The 16,270-nt window shown below is 41.7% G+C and overlaps 2 protein-coding genes across 2 annotated transcripts; one reads left to right on the top strand and one right to left on the bottom strand.

Moving 5' to 3' along the window:
• Positions 1-7,257: 7,257 nt before the first annotated feature.
• Positions 7,258-7,813, top strand: ACBD7 (acyl-CoA binding domain containing 7). The gene is given in 4 exon segments (XM_065399607.1): positions 7,258-7,291; positions 7,294-7,425; positions 7,590-7,652; positions 7,740-7,813. Coding segments are annotated over 4 exon segments (303 nt in total).
• A 1,289-nt stretch (positions 7,814-9,102) lies between these two features.
• Positions 9,103-15,792, bottom strand: OLAH (oleoyl-ACP hydrolase). The gene is made up of 6 exons (XM_065400157.1): positions 15,663-15,792; positions 13,755-13,893; positions 11,218-11,317; positions 9,929-10,098; positions 9,461-9,543; positions 9,103-9,236 (listed from the first exon to the last, which is right to left on the bottom strand). Exons 1-6 carry the CDS (start codon positions 15,790-15,792, stop codon positions 9,103-9,105), a joined length of 756 nt encoding a protein of 251 aa, XP_065256229.1.
• Between the last annotated feature and the right edge of the window lie 478 nt (positions 15,793-16,270).

Here is a 16,270-nt window from a genome sequence, read left to right as displayed (position 1 = left end):
CAAACCTGAGCACACTGCAACTCCACACGCCAGGTCGCAACACCAGTCACTCAAATGTGGGCCACCCACCCCTCCATCATGAAGGAGGGGTGTCAGGGCCAAACCTGAGTGGCGCTGTGACTCCATGTGCTAGGTAGCAATGCCACCCACCCAAATCAAGGGCTTAGGAGGCCCCCTTAAAATGGGAGCCCTGTGCAAGTGCACCAAGTACAAACTGTTTAATCTGGATCTGCATACTGGGACTTTCTGCGTAATAAAGAATAGTCAAAGTACTAGAATCCCAGTTAAATTAAACTGATTTTTTTTTTAAAGAAAAGTTCCCAAAATCTAGGTGCTATCCAGACATATAGCTAGGTCTTGCTCCAAAGAGTTTAGTGCTTTAAAATAATCTGTATATTTTCAGATTCCAGACAAATCTTCTCTTTCTGTTAGTGAGAATACTGGGCAATGGCTTTTAAACTGCAAACCCACCTGCCACATCCAGAGCAGAGATTCTTCCTTACTTCACCCTTCAATCACAGGCCAGAAGCCACCTGTCTCACCATTATGTAGGTAACCTCTACAGTCAAGAGAGATGCACTATGGTGCCACCATCCATTATCCAAATGGCCATGATGGAAACCTCCCTGTAACCTGTTCACCATTCTAATATGGGTCATATATCCTCCCTCCAATTATAGATCAAATTTGTGTTTTAATCTACAGTATACATTGTGGCTCCATCCCTTCACAGTATGCTTCATACACCTTCCTAATATAGCCCTGGTATAGGCTTCCAGGGTAGGTAGTGTTGGCTATACAACAACCCCAACTCTTCTCATTTATTTATATATGTGCAACAGGGCAGATGTAAGTCTCTTTCATGAGGCAGCTGGTGGGAGGAGGGGTTTCTCCCCAGTTGGTCAGGAAAGGATGGGCAGATATAAGGTTAGTCATGGAAAGTTTATTGACAATTTCTTGTTTTATTTAACTTATTAAGTCTGGGTATATTTTAATTAGGTTGGGCCTGAGATTTTTTTTGTAATTGATACTGAATCATTAAGATGCTAATGTAGCTTCTGTTTTTAAACAGTAACTTTCATGAGACCTCAGAGATGTGGCCCACAAATTCCACCAGTATGACTGGGTGTAGAGTCCAACAGAAATTGTACTTTGTCTTGAAAGGCAAGCACCAGGGAAATACAGCCTGTAACCCACATGAAAGCTACATTTGAGACCCTACAGTAGGTACAAGTTCTGACAATGGAGCATGTAACTAGTGTGATCCCACTTACTCCAAATTGTGCACTTAAACTATAGGACCAATAGCAATGTAGATTATAACTTTCACCTGGTAGTCCTGGTGAAAATTTTGAGCTCATCTTGGCTGCAGTTCAGAATTGAGGCTTAATTATGTTTAAAAAAACAAACAAACACCCAAACACCTGATAAAAACTTGGGAGGAAAATTCTTTATGAAATATTCAGCAACTCCACCTCTGAGAGTTGAGAAAGCTTGCACTTTACTTTTCTAGTCTTTCGGCCAAACAAGTAATCATACCTGGTGTTTCTAAACACCACCTTCCTCCCCTCCTAACCTTCCCCCCTGACCTTTGCACAACAAAATATTCATACTTGCTTTATACCTCATGTGACGGTATGGACTGTCACACCTCAGAAATAAACAAAAAAGCCATAAGTACATTTTTCCCTCTTTGCAAGTCACTTTTAACTCTTAATCAAGCCATAGTCAACTTAAAGCAGTTTTCATTGTCAATTTAACTCCCTCGAGAACACTGAATTTACAGTGTTCAATTAACAATCAGAATATACTGAAAGGCAACACATATTTAGCTTTGACAGTGAGAAAAGATCACATGGGTATAATTATTTTAACACTAGAAATACAGGTTTCCTATGTATTCTGGAGCCTGATGAGGCTGTATTTGGAGACAAGTTTTGCCCAAGTTAGGTATAGCATACTCTGCTAACTTATTATTCTAAGGAAACCATGTACTTTCCCTTCACCACAACTTATGCCACCAAAATAAAATCTGTTTACTTGGCGCACTTTCACATTAAATAAATCACTGAGTTAAAATATATAAATCATTTCACTCCCTGCTGAGATAGAATTTAATGCAGTAACTCTACAAAAATCACATTCTATGTAGCACAGTTCAGGGCAACTGCACCTGCATCCCCCCCATGTGGTCCACCAAGGGCACCCACTCTAGGCACCCAGTTCCCCTGATGTTACCTCTCTTGGGCAAAGTCCCATATCTCTCTCCCTCCTGAGTGGGATTTTTTGAGGCTGCAGTTTCCTACATTGTGAGTTCCTCAGCAAGCCACACTGCCTAAACAAGCCAACATCTGCGCTTTGCTTTCTCTCCAAAGACTATGAACAGTTGTAATTGCCCTCAGTTATAATTACCACGTAGCTCTTTATAAGCAAGTACATTCATTCTTAAGGTGAAAGCATTATATAGATAACATTTAAAACATTAAAAGAATCTACATGCATGCTAATAAACTTACCAGGAATTACATCCAGCTCCAACAAGAGCTCTGGTAGGAATCAGTCCTTCAAATCCCACAAAACATTGGCTTTTTTGTTTGTTTGGTTGGTTGGTTGGTTGGTTTTTTTGTGTTTACAAGTTCATAACAGCCTCAGTTCAGAAGTAGCACCTGCATGAATAGGTTAGTCTTTCCTTTACAGAGCTTGGGCCTTTGATCTTGAGACTCCAGGAACAGGTAATCAGCAGACTGTGGTCCTCTCCTACACCCCCCTACACATTATTGCTGTTATATAGTTAAGAACATAAGAATGGCCATAGTGGGACAGCCCAATGGTCCATCTTTCCCTGTATCTGTCTACCATAGTTGGCCAGTGCCAGATGATTCAGAGGGAATGAATAGGGCAATTATCAAGAGAGCCATTCCTTGTCCTGCAGTCCCAGCTTCTGGCCATTGCAAGTGAGGGACATCCAGAGCATGGATTGCATCCCTGGCCACCTTGGCTAATAGCCATTGATGGACCTACCCTCCATGAATTTATCTAATTCTTTTTTGAACCCAGTTATGGTTTTGGCCTTCACAACATTCCATGGCAATGAGTTGACTTTGCATTATGTACAGAAATACTTCCTTTTGTCTGTTTTAAACCTCCTGCCCATTAATTTAATCCAGTAACACCCTAGTTCTTGTGTTATGTGAAGGGGTAAATAACACTGCCTTATTTACTTTCTCCATACCATTCATGATTTTATAGACTTCTATCATATACCCTTCCACCCCCCTGCATTGGCTCTCTTCTAAACTGAACAGTTCCAGTCTTTTTAGTTCCTCCTTGTATAGAAGGTATTCAAGGTGTGGGTATATTATGGATTTATATATATCCTATATTTATGATATTTTCTGCTTTACTAGCTATCTCTTTCCTAATGGTTACTAACATTGTTAGCTTTTTTTGACTGCCGCTGCACATTGAGTGAATGTTTTCAGAGAACTATCCAAGATGACTCTAAGATCTCTGTCTTGAGTGGTAACAGCTAAGTTAGACCCTCGTCATTTTGTATGTATAGTTGGGATTATGTTTTCCAATGTGCATTACTTTGCATTTATCAACATTGAATTTCAGCTGCCATTTTGTTCCCCAGTCACCCAGTTTTGTGAGAGCCCTTTCTAACTCTTTGCAGTCAACTTTGGATTTAACTATCTTGAGTAGTTTTGTATCATCTGCAAATTTGGCCACCTCACTGTTTTGCCTAAGTGTGACCAGTGTCAGAACAAGCATGTCTCAATTAACATTTTAAAGAGGGCTAGAATAATGACGGTTGATGTCAATGGTACATATGGTAGTTCAGCAGAAGCTATCAGTGAGTCTATTGTGTCCACTTTCTTATCCTTTTAGGAGAGTTAGGGTAGAATGTTCAACCAATGCAAAGCACTTGAGGATTAGATGTAAAAAAAAAACCCACCTTTTCACAGAGATTTGTGTCCAAGTGTCTAAATTTAGAAGTAAATTAAATGCACTGATCCAACCTGATTCCTATTGGGTATGAAACCATAACTTCAAATCAGAAGTTTGCACAACTACACACCACAGGGTTAAAACCACATCTCTGACCGCTCCTGCCTGTGTGACCTTGTCCGAAATGAAGATTTTTTCAGCATCCTGGCCAGCTTCTTCCAAATCCAATTGGCATTATCCTTCCCAATCATCTTCTTTTATTACCATTCACAGCTCTAGCTAGCAGAGTTCCTGGGCTTGGCCACTCAAATGCTTTTACTTCTAGTTAAAAAAGAGTAACCCCCCCCCCCCCCCCCAGGGCCGGTGCAAGGAAGTTTTGCACCCTAGGCAAAACTTCCACCTTGCGCCCCCCCCCAGCCCTGCAGCAGCTCCCCGCCCCCCCTCCACCCTGAGGCACACCCCCCCCCGCGGCAGCTCCCCCCCCGGCCCGGGGAGCCGTGCGGCAGCTCCCCCCCCCCGCCCTCAGGCACCCCCCCCCCCCGCGGCAGCTCCCCACCCCCCGGCCTGGGGATCTGTGTGGCAGCTCTGACCCGGGGGTTCCCCTGGGCTGCCGGCGGTGCGCTGACCCGGGGGTTCCCCTGGGCTGCCTGCCATCGGCTCAGACTCCCTCTCCGCGGCTCAGACTTCCTCTCCGCGCAGCGGCCGCTGTTAAAAAAAAAAATTAAAATTGGGGGCGCCGCTTTTTGGCGCCCCCAAATCTTGGCGCCCTAGGCAACCGCCTAGTTGGCCTAAATGGTAGCACCGGCCCTGCCCCCCCCAAATAATAAAAGGTACCATGTTACCCGGTGTAGATTAGTGCTCAGGTGCAGCCCGAGCTCTGGGACCCTCCCACCTCACAGGGTGCTAGAGCGCAGGCTCCAGCCTGTGCCTGAACTTCTACACTGCAATTGAACAGCCCCTTAGCATGAGCCCCATGAGCCCGAGTCAACTGGCACAGGCCAGCCGTGGGTTTTTAATTGCAGTGTAGATATACCCTAAGTTTGTCTCACCCACTTTCCAGATTCCTCAAAAACAGTCTTCTAGGTACCAGCTAAGATGAACTCTGTCCTCTTGGAGTCCATCCATCCAGAAATCCATTTCCAGAAAAAAATCAAAAGTTCTTTCCACCTCAGGAAGCAGCGATTAACTCTCTAGGTGGAAAGGGGCCAGGCCTCTGTGGACAAACACTGCAATGCAGCTACCTAACTGTCCTTGCATATTTCTACATGATGTTACTGCCTGAATGTGCTAGCATCAGCTGATGCGTCGTTAAGTTGATGAGCGCTCAGTTTTGTGATCGCATGATGGGTCCTTTGAAAGGAAAGAATGGGACAAGAATCCAGCCTCTCATTAATTCTTTTCTATTTCCCTACCCCTCATTTTTAGCCACAGTGATCTGTGTTTCTTTTAGTCCTTGCTCATGTGGGGACTGCAGTACAGAACACTCAAGTAGGTGACAGTAAAAGCACAAAACATCAGATGTTGCTCCTTAGTTGTTTACTTCTGGGGCCTGTTCCAGCCAGTACAGTCACTCGCCCAGGACGGTTTCAGGGTTAAGACACAGATACGTGCTAGGGTGAGTTCTAAAATATGAGGGTGGGGCTGACTTCTCCCATTGCAAGAGAAGTTCTCACCTGAATAATAAGAGTCGACACCCAGTATGGAGAAGATGGTTGCATCCTGCTTGGGTAGAATGATAAGGCAACTCCCCAATCCCTGCTGATGAGACCAAGCCACAGAAGTCAAATTGACAGCTAAAGGAACACCGTGTGACTTTATTGAATACATAGCATATTATAGCACAAACTTGTAGGAATACATTTTAATTTACAAATACTAAACATATGTATAACATATACCATACAGTGTTTTACAATGTCATTCTTGCAAATATAGCAAACTTTGGATGAAACTTTCAAAAAAATGCATGTAGTAATTTTGCATCGTTATATAGAGTTATGTATTTGGTTTACAAATCATTGAAACTAACAGACTGTGAATTACATTAGCTGGACTTCAGGGCTAACCCAGTGCAAAAGAACCAGAAGCTCTGAGGTCACAGAAAGATATGTAGATGGTTTTGGAAAAGGGTAGAGAACTCTGCACTAAGGACTTGACTGGGACCAGTAACATAGGGACAGAGAGCAGCTAGCTCAGTGTGATTAAGATGAAAAGAGACTTTCAAACCCAAATCGCCCCCTTTGTGTTCATGTAATGGGTAGCTACAATGTGTCCTTGCACTTCTGGCATATAAGGGTGATGCATCAGTTAGACTGACTGTTGCATTAGCCCCCCATATACAGTTTCGTCACCACTGCCATGCATGCACACACAGTTGCACTGGCAGCAGAGAATTGAAAACAAAGTGGGAGTGTACTCAGCATCTTTTCAAAGGGCTTTACAGCTCCAGGGACTACTTCTTGGATGCAGTTTCCATAAGCTGGGGGTATAATAGGCCAGAGGAGGCTAAGCCTCCCCTGGTGCAGACGCTGCTGCCCTGCCACCGGACACCTGGGCCATGGTGGCCCCGCCTGCGCTCCGCCTCTTTCCGTCCCTGATCTGCCCCTTCCCCGAGGCCCACACTGCCCGCCGCTGCCTGGCTGAGTCCCTCCTCTCCTGCACTCCACCCCCTACGAAGCCCCCGCTGCTCACCACTTCCTTGTGAGCAGTGGGGGCCTCGCGGTGGAGGGGGGGCATGGAGAAGAGGAGGGATGTGGGGCGTAGTGGGGGGGAGGAGCTCGTAGGGGAAGAGGGTGGAGGAAAGGAGAAGGCAGTAATCAGTGGCAGGGGGAGCCGAGTGGGGAGGGGGGCCAAATGGAGATGGGGCCTGGAGCAGAGCGGGGGTGGAGCGTTGGGTGGGGCCGCAGGCGGAAGTGGGAGCTAGCCTCCCCCAGGGGAAGCTTCAACCACCATCATGGTAGTTCCTCTGCATCCCTGCCCTCAACTCAGACTCTGGATATGAACGACCTATAGTTCATAGAATTTATAAGCAGCTTGCATGATCATACCTGTGACATTCCATTTCACCACTTAGGCTGTATATGGCTCCAATTATTTAGCTGTAAAAATATGTATTTGGGAGGAGAGTGTTGGCTTCTTTTAACAGTGCTGATTTATCAGCCAAGCTGGCCAAATTTCTGGCCAAGTATAATTTGATTAGGGAAGTATTGAGAGGCATTTACCTTTATGTATCACTGATGACAGGGAAGCAATTAGTAAATTTATGAGGATGCTACAAAGCCTAAAGCACACAACATAGGGATTAAAATGTCTAATACTCCATTGTTTGATTCCCCTCCCCCCCCCCCCCTTTTCAGGCTGATTTCGACAGTGCTGCAGAAGATGTAAAAAAATTAAAAACGAGGCCAAGCGATGATGAGCTGAAGGAACTATATGGACTCTACAAACAAACTACTGTTGGAGACATTGATACTGGTACTTTATATGTGTGTGTGTGTGTGTGTGTGTGCATAACCCCACCACCACCACGACACACACATTTAATTCTGTAATTTTACTTAAACTAAACACTCTTTAGGTAAAATGGTATAATAACAACCAACAAATGTTTGTGGAATTTTTTGTTTTTTTTCCGGCAGAGTGTCCAGGAATGCTAGATCTGAAAGCCAAAGCCAAATGGGAAGCATGGAACCTTAAAAAAGGTGTTTTTACCATTACGTTTACACTAAGTAATCAATGTTATAGAATACCAAATAAGGAAAGGTAATGACTACTATTTTCCTTTGCAGGTTTATCAAAGCAGGACGCCATGACTGCCTATATTTCTAAAGCAAGAGAGATGATAGAAAAATATGGGATCTAAAATACTCCACAATAATTCCCATAAATAATTCATTAACTTTTCAGTAGCTAATGAACTAACTCTTTTGAGGAAAAAAATGCAAAACTAACATTTTCGTGTTTAGTTTGACACTAAGATTTACCAACGTGAGTTAATTACCTACAAGGGAGTATTTACACATGCACTGTACTTCTTAAGACACTAACTGTACTTATTTTAAATACATTTTTACCTACAAGATTTATTTAGGGTTTTAAACGGTCTCTTCTTTTTCCCTTTTTTTGAGGAGGCAGAAAGATCACATTCCTTTTCCTATCCAGCCAAAGTAAATTCTGAAGACAAAACTACTTACCTGTCTTTTTTCCCCAAAAGATGTAATGGGATACAGGGAGGGGGATTTAAAAAGAAAGAAAAAGAAGAGTAGTTTTTAAGATAGCTGAGTCAGGCTAATGAGGTCTCAAAGAGTGCCGATTTAAAGGAAACATTAGTTACTTCCTGGATCCAATAATGGATAAATATACTTGCGCAAATATATCTCCCTTCTGTTAGGGTATGTCTACACTACCCGCCGGATCGGCGGGTAGCGATCGATCTATCGGGGATCGATTTATCGCGTGTAGTGTAGACGCGATAAATCGATCCCCGATCGCTCTGCCGTCGACTCCGGAACTCCACCATGGCGAGAGGCGAAAGCGGAGTCAACGAAGCCGCACCGCAAGGACGTGAAGTAAGTAATTTTAATTCGATCTAAGATATGTCGACTTCAGCTATGCTATTCTCGTAGCTGAAGTTGCGTATCTTAGATCGATTCCCCCCCCCAGTGTAGACCAGTCCTATTACAGTCATAGAAATGCGGGTGTAGAAAAACTACATTTTAAATGGAAATAACTTTGGGTCCCTTCCACCCCCACAGAGCTTATTCTTGCTTAGATGCTTTATTGGGCCAGATTAAGCTATGGTAAAGGCAGAGGGAAGCCACTGAAGCCCGACATACTACCTTTGCAATGCTTTTAGCCTACCATCCTCCCACCAGCCCCAAACTCTAACCACCACAGGGAAGCAAATTAATGTACTCGCTGTTTATTTTTAAGAATCAGAATTTTCCTACGTATCATCATAAATTATATCCTGGAGAAACCTTTGGCTGTAGGATGTACCTGTATTAATACATCAACTGTTAGCCCTGTTGCTACAGAAAGTTGCTTACCTTGCCACTGTGGTAGTTGTAAAGTTGTATAGAAAATGTTTTATATTATTTACTGCTTTGGACTAATCTTTGACCCCTCTCCCAGCAAAATAAAGACATATACTCAGAGATCAACAGTTTCTATACATTTTGTCATATGGTCTGCCATGAAAATTTCATTAGCAGGGTCCAGCAGATAAAAGTGTCCTCCAGGAAGCTTGTGAATACTGGTATCTCCATTTGTTACATCCTTCCATGCTGAAAGAGAATTAAATATGTAAAGCTTGTGTAATTGTTTTACATAACTTGTTTCAAGATTATTTAAATCTTTCTAATTCCTTATGAATCATTCTGGCTCATATACTGCAAGAATCCTTCATATTTCCATATCAATTAAAATGAGATTATGGACAGAGCTGCTCATTAATCTGATTCAACAGAAGTATAGCTAAATATTAAAGGCAAAGCACGCTACTAGTTACCTTCTAAATCATATGGCAAATCTTCAGACCCACCAAAGCATGTAAGGTCACAAGAGAGACCATCCATTACCAGTTCCTCAGAGCTGTGAATATAAAGGAGAACTTGAATCTTTCCACTCTAGGTTCCCCCTCCAAACACAAAATATCTTTTTCTTCCCCCTCTAAAACATAATAAAACACTTTGCCAATGTACTCTTTAGTACAGAATGCAACCTGCTATTTACTTACTATAAATGGGATGGGGAAGAACTGAAGGAGAAGGAGTTGTTCTACCTTTAAGATTCTAGGCTGGATCTTTAATTATGCTGTTGTTTCTGTTACACAAATGCTTTTATCATGGAAACAAAGATTCAGGGACAAAAATGGGAGAGCCTTGTGTGATAGGTCTCAGTACAGGTGAATGTTCTATTTTAGACTATGAATGAATAGTCCTAGTCTCAGAATATACTGTAAAACTGTAGTACTTACAGAAAGGCCTGAACAACTGCAACATCTGCTTTTAATGCAGGAATGAAGTCTTTCATAATATTTTTGTTCTGCAGAAAGTCAGGAGGAGTACCTCCAAGAGACTGTATCACTTTGATAATTTCTTCTTCGTCTTGGTCTTTTATGGTGTGGATAGGATAACAATATGGTGTCTGAAAGCATCATATAAAATATATTAGGTGTTTCATAAAATACACTGTAAACAACTGTCCCTAAAAAATTTAAGTCTTAGGAAAGAAGCTTAAAGAACATCTAACCTGTAGTGTTTTCCCCTGTCCCCAATATAATAGTTGCATTATGATTTAGAGGCTGGTTGGTTTCAGAAGTCACAATCTTTATAGAGATGATAATCTTGGAGTGGAAAAGAGGCTGCCCTAACACATCTATAGAACATGCTGTACCGGTTATTCAGTGGACTATAACAAAAGGCATTGCTAAAGCTTTGTGTCTGTCTCTTGCTGCTAGACAATAGTTTCTGAAAATGTAGCTTGTGAGGGAGACAAGTATAAAAGCTATTCAATTTTTGGTGTGAATTTTTTATTCTAAATGCTGAAACCAAACTACCAAAATAATGTCTTTATCAGAAAGCGAAGCAGAACTGTGGACATAAATCCAGCTGCAGTGGTGCTTGAGGGACCCATGGGCCCAGAAACCTTGCAGGAAACATTGTTTTCATGGAGGGATGAGATGACATCCAAAAACACTGTTTCTAAATGGCCTGGAGGGAGGTGCAGTAGGTGGTGCGTGAGAAGCAGCAGCATGGGGAAAATAGCCAAATCCCTGCTGGTCCCCTGAGAAGAGTGGCAGAACCACCAGGAACTCAGGAGTGGTGAGGAAAGAGGCAAAGCCACCAAAGAATGGGGTTGGGAATTAAGGAGAGGGCAAAGGTACCAAGGACTGAGCAGGAGGTCCAGGAGAGGGTGCTATGTGTTAGGAGGGTGATGTATACTTCCATTTCTGGGAGGAAGGGTATGCTGGGTTTTGCCTGGATGCCTATCTGACTAGTAAGTGCATCACCATAACAGGTAATGTGAGATGCTCTAACAACCTCAATTTAAGCTCCCCACAGATAATGGAATATATATGCATGAATCCTCATGTGCAGTGGTTGTCTTTTCTCTATAGACTTTACTGAATTCTGCATGCTAGGGTAGAGTCAGCTGCACTTTGGAAGACCAAAGCAAGTAATTTATACATGATAGTTGTATAGCTAAACAACTATTAGTATAAATACTATTTTATTTCATATTATCAAAGATTATATCACTTACATGTGGGGCACCTGCACTTGATATAAAAAGATGCTCTGGTTGTAGTCCATATTTTTTTTTCAAGTGTACTGCAACTGCAAAACTAACATATGATCCAAAACTGCATTTAAAAGAGAAGTCAAATTAATCTGACTAAACGTATCTTGCAGGACACATTTAAACACAGTTAGAATCCCAACTCTAGTAAGGTGCAATTACTGTGGTAAACATTCTTAGAAACCATAAAATGGTACCTTGGAGCAGTGTGTTATAGGTCTCTAATTACGAGAAGTAACTTTAAAGAGTAATGATGTTAGTCAATTCACATGTAAAAGAGAAATCAGATTGCAGATCAGACCTAGTACAGCACTTTTGCTTCTTTCACTGTTCCACTTTGCTTTCAGTATGAATGAATGTTTTGAATATTCCTTGAAAACTAAGTAACCTTCAAAAGCCATTTGCTCTTCCATTATTAGTGTAAGCAGCAACATTACTATTAGGAGTAAACAGTCATAATCTAAGTAATGATTATTACACTAATACACTTATTTAGAAGGTATCTGTACCTGAAAGGTTCTAACCCTGACCGATATACATAAACAACAAGAATTTCAAAAAAGCAACAGAGAAAGGATGGTCCAGTGGTTACGGCACTAGCTTAGCCTGAGCGCAAGTCCCTGCTCTGCCACAGACTTACATCATGACCTTGACCTAGTCATTTAGTCTCTCTGTGTGTTCATTCCCCCTCTGTAAAATGGGGCTAGTAGCACTTCCCTGACTCACGGGGGTATTGTGAGGTTGAATACAATAAAGATTATGAAGTTCTACAATGAGGGGGCCATATAAATACCAGAGAGAGATCATGGCCATAAGCAAACAGATCTCAGAAGTGGCATAACTTATCCCCCCACATCAGTGCCACTGATGTACTTTGGCATGTAGTGTGGCAGGCATTCTACAGACAGGTTGTTGACTGAAAGTACTCTGCCTCAATGGAACTGTGCCGATGTACACCAGCAGAGGATCTGGCCTGCAGGGTGAGACAGTGAGCAGTTCCAATTCTGTTTGTTTCACATGTCAATCTCGGTGATAAGGCCAAACACTGTGCAGCCCAGAGACTGGTCATTTATTAGTGAAGGCTTTATGTTATACGTGCTTTGACAGGCATAAGCTCTGTAATATATACTAGCTGACAGTTGGCTTTCAAGGATATCCCAAGGATATCCCAAAGCAATTCAAAATACAAAGGTGTGGATTACTATGGAGAGATCTCCATTCAGAACAAGTAAACTTCCAATATTTTGAAAATGGAAAAAGCCACTTGGGCCTCCATATTCCACTTATGGTCATAACTGACTGCTCAATCATGAATCCAGTTCTGTAAATCCCATTAAGAGAGAGGAGAGCTACTAAGGAAGAAATATGCCCCAGAAGTTTTCCACTATCCAGAAGCAATAGCTCAGTCTTATCTGCACTGAGCCTCATCCACCTGTCCCACATCCATCCTTGCAAACTCAGCTAGGCAGGAAAGGCACTGCTCTGTTGCAGGGACACAGTCATGTAGATCTGGGCATACTGCAGATATCTCAGGGTGGGTATCATATCAGTTCTCTGAGTGGCTCCACTTGTACACTGAACAACAAAGATGACACATGATCACCACTAGAATCCATATAGAAGTGATTTCAGGATAGGTGTGTAATCACCCAAGCTCCACATCTGCAAGTAGATCTACTCTGGAACAATCCTAGTAGGACAAACAGCTCCTTGCAGTTGATGGTTTCAAAAGTACTCAGCAGATTTTTCTACTGGTAATATCAGACTGTTTCACAGAAATGGCAGACACTACATACCACTTGGCTATACCACAGCCCCAACTGGATTGGTATATATCAAATAGTCTCCTTCCAGGCATATGCTCATGAAGTAGACTCAGTTTAGCCACCATTCCTTATAAAAAAAAGGGAGGTCAGAGTCTAGGTAATAACTAAGCACAATACTTAGTTTCAACAACAGGATATTGAACTAATACATAATAGAAAATAACTGGCTAGATGGTAGTACTCCAGAAAAGGATCTGGGGGTTATAGTGGATCACAAATTGAATATCAGTCACAATGGAAAAAACTCTTTCATAGCTCTAGTGTCTACAAATGTGCTGCTGTAACACTTGTAGTGTAGATCTACCCTATGATTCTGTTTCAGCCAGTCCAGCACTCTGCCTTGGGGGAAAGAGCTAAGTCACTGTCTACGCTGTGCACCTTACAAGGGCGCAGGTGTGCCGCTGTAGCTACGCCGTTGTAAGGTGCACTGCGTACCTGATATTTATCAAAATAAAACCACCTCCGACGAGGGGCGGTAGTTTCATCGCTGGGAGCGTGGCTCCCGCCGACAAAGCGCTGTCCACACCGGTGCTTTTCGTCGGTAAACTTTTGTTGTTTTTTCACACCCTCGCTTGACAAAAGTTTTAAGAACAAAAGTGCCAGTGTAGATAAAGCCTAAGTATCCAGCCACAGATTTTAGGCTCCTTTGCCACATATTTAAAAAGATTTTTTTACCTGTGACCAAAAAATGCAAAAGGTTTCTCTTGCAAGTCTTGAAGCAAAACACTAGTAATGTCATTAACAATAGTTTTCATGTCTTTTGCAAAAGGTTCATTAGCACGAGAGCCTCTTCCAGGAAGCCTTACAGAATACACTAGAGGGGAAAAGAAAATTATAGTCATTTCAGGTCACTCTAAAATTCATTCCTTTAGATTACCAAAACAGAAATTAACCACACAGTTTTTATTTATTCTGCATAAAGCAAATATTAACAGCCAGTTACATAAAGGAAGGTTTTTACATTAGTGATGATAATGATTAGGTGAAGTTTTAACTCTGTGGTCGAAATGTAAAGGGCAGCATGGGCTTCACTCAAGAGCTTGGTATTAATATTTTTATTCCCAACTATTATTTGTCCAGTTTATTTGGATAGTAAGATCTTTGGGGCAGGGACTGTCTCTTACTAGGAGTCTTGACAGCACCCTAGCACATGGGCCCCTGATCTTAGGTGGGGCTTCTAGGTATTATTGTAATATAAATAATAATCAGCATTTTAGTTGAAGAATAACTAGTATGAATGTTCTCTATAAAATACCGTCTCGCTAGAATCCTAAACTCTATTGGTAACTCTTTTGCACACCCTTTACTGCAATCTTTTTTTCTTTGAAGGCTTTTCACTTATTACCCATAGTAGAACTTGGAATCGTGATATTTATTGACATGGTTGTATATTCCTTTCAGAAGCTTGGTCTTCAAAGGACCATCCCTGGATTTTTACCCCACTGTTGTATTGGGCAAATGAACAATGGGTTAAATTGTAAAAATATGTTACTGTTTTTTTCATTCTCCTTTTCATAGGACGTGTCCTTCAAAGGTCACATGGAAGCAGGGGCGGTCACACACACCAAGAAGAAAAAAGTATTGTACTTAAAATAAGCCACCACATAATACAATAGGTAGCAGGACAAAAATATAGGGTCAGGCCTTTTATAACTTTTTTGAGCAAAGTTAAGACAGTTCTGAAAGCGCATGCTGCTCTCTGAATTTTACTCAACAGTAGTGGCAATTGTTCTGAGGCCCCCCTCTCCCAGTAGCTTTTCTGGACGTATTTCCGTCTAAACAGAAGACTTTTTTTTACTTCAAGGGAAATTGGATGTGACTGGCACAGCAATTCACTGGAGGTATTCAGAGTTTAGGGGACTGGTTTTATTTCAATGCTAATGCTCTCGTGTAATGCCAGATTATTCTCTTTTCTTTGTGAAAGGTCTGGAAAATAGCCATGGCTTCTCCCCTTCAAAAAGTGCAAGTATGAACCTTTTCCAGAGCTGATACAACGTGATAGCCATGGGAATTACTTCACTCTGTAACTAAATGCCATTTTACTGTTACAAAGCCATTGTGTGACATTGGTTTTGATACAGGGAATGTAGAATCATGCAGAGAAGTTTAGCTAACTTCAATTCATTCTGCACAGGAAAAGGGTCTGTAGCTTCCCAGCATACTGAAATGAATTTTTAAATATCCTTTTTGAGCATTTTTGCTGCATGTACATTTTTTTAACTATAACCAAACATGTTACTGTATTGCTGACCCATTTAACAGATCTGTTTCTAAAAGAGTCAAGCCTGTTTTAGCTTTGAGAAAGAAATTTAATTGAAGGTAGATATATTCATGTTTTGAACCCAGGAACTTGGGACCTGCTTTGCGGTGGCATAGGAGTTGAGGGAACTCAACATCCCAATGGAGGTATTAAGCACTTTGCAGGAGGGAGCCATGGGAAGAACATTATTAGAAAGATAACTCAGCTCTCTTTACCAGGGCTGAGAATATTCTGTTTAAGATCTTACTACTCTGCATGTTAGTATCCTGTCAAGATGGCCCATCGTTATTAAATTGTACTTGTCATACACAAAAATTACTGACCTTCTATTGAGTTGTCAAAGAGTTTGCCCCATTTTGCAAAATGGGTAGCGCCACTTCCAGCCCAGGGGAAGCAAATCAGCCTATAAAGCGCGTTAGGCCTTCTGTATAGACAAGCAACAACCTTCTCCATTCTTGAGGAAGACAAAAAGAAATCTCATTCATTTGTTCTGTTTGTTTTTTTATTTAAATTAAAGAGTGTGGTTCTAGACTTAATTTAGTTCGAAACAGGCCAATATTTTCTATTGTCAAAACTGCTAGCACTGTGTCACCAGCCTGGAGCTGGCCCTGACTGTAATAATCTTTGTGCAAAATATGCCTTCTAAGGTATCATTTAAAAGCTAATAACTCGCTGCTCAAGCTTATCATAGTGAAATATATGTAGCAACATTGTATGTGAGGTTAGTACCTAAGAAGACAAAAAAACGCAGTGCTGCACTTTAGGGAAGGAGGCCTGATCTGAAAGCTTGGTCAATAATGTGTTAGAAGGAAGCGGTAAGGACTTTACTTTGAATCAAGTGTAGTTTGTTAGGTTAGGCAGTAGAAAGAGTTTTATCTCTGTTTTCCTTGGAACCATTTCTGACTTTTATACCTCATTACTTGAACTCACT

The sequence above is a fragment of the Emys orbicularis genome, chromosome 2 (genome assembly GCF_028017835.1).
Source record: "Emys orbicularis isolate rEmyOrb1 chromosome 2, rEmyOrb1.hap1, whole genome shotgun sequence".
Lineage (NCBI taxonomy): Eukaryota > Metazoa > Chordata > Testudines > Emydidae > Emys > Emys orbicularis.
Note: the sequence above shows the minus strand (reverse complement) of the source record. Positions and strands in the feature narration are given on the sequence as shown.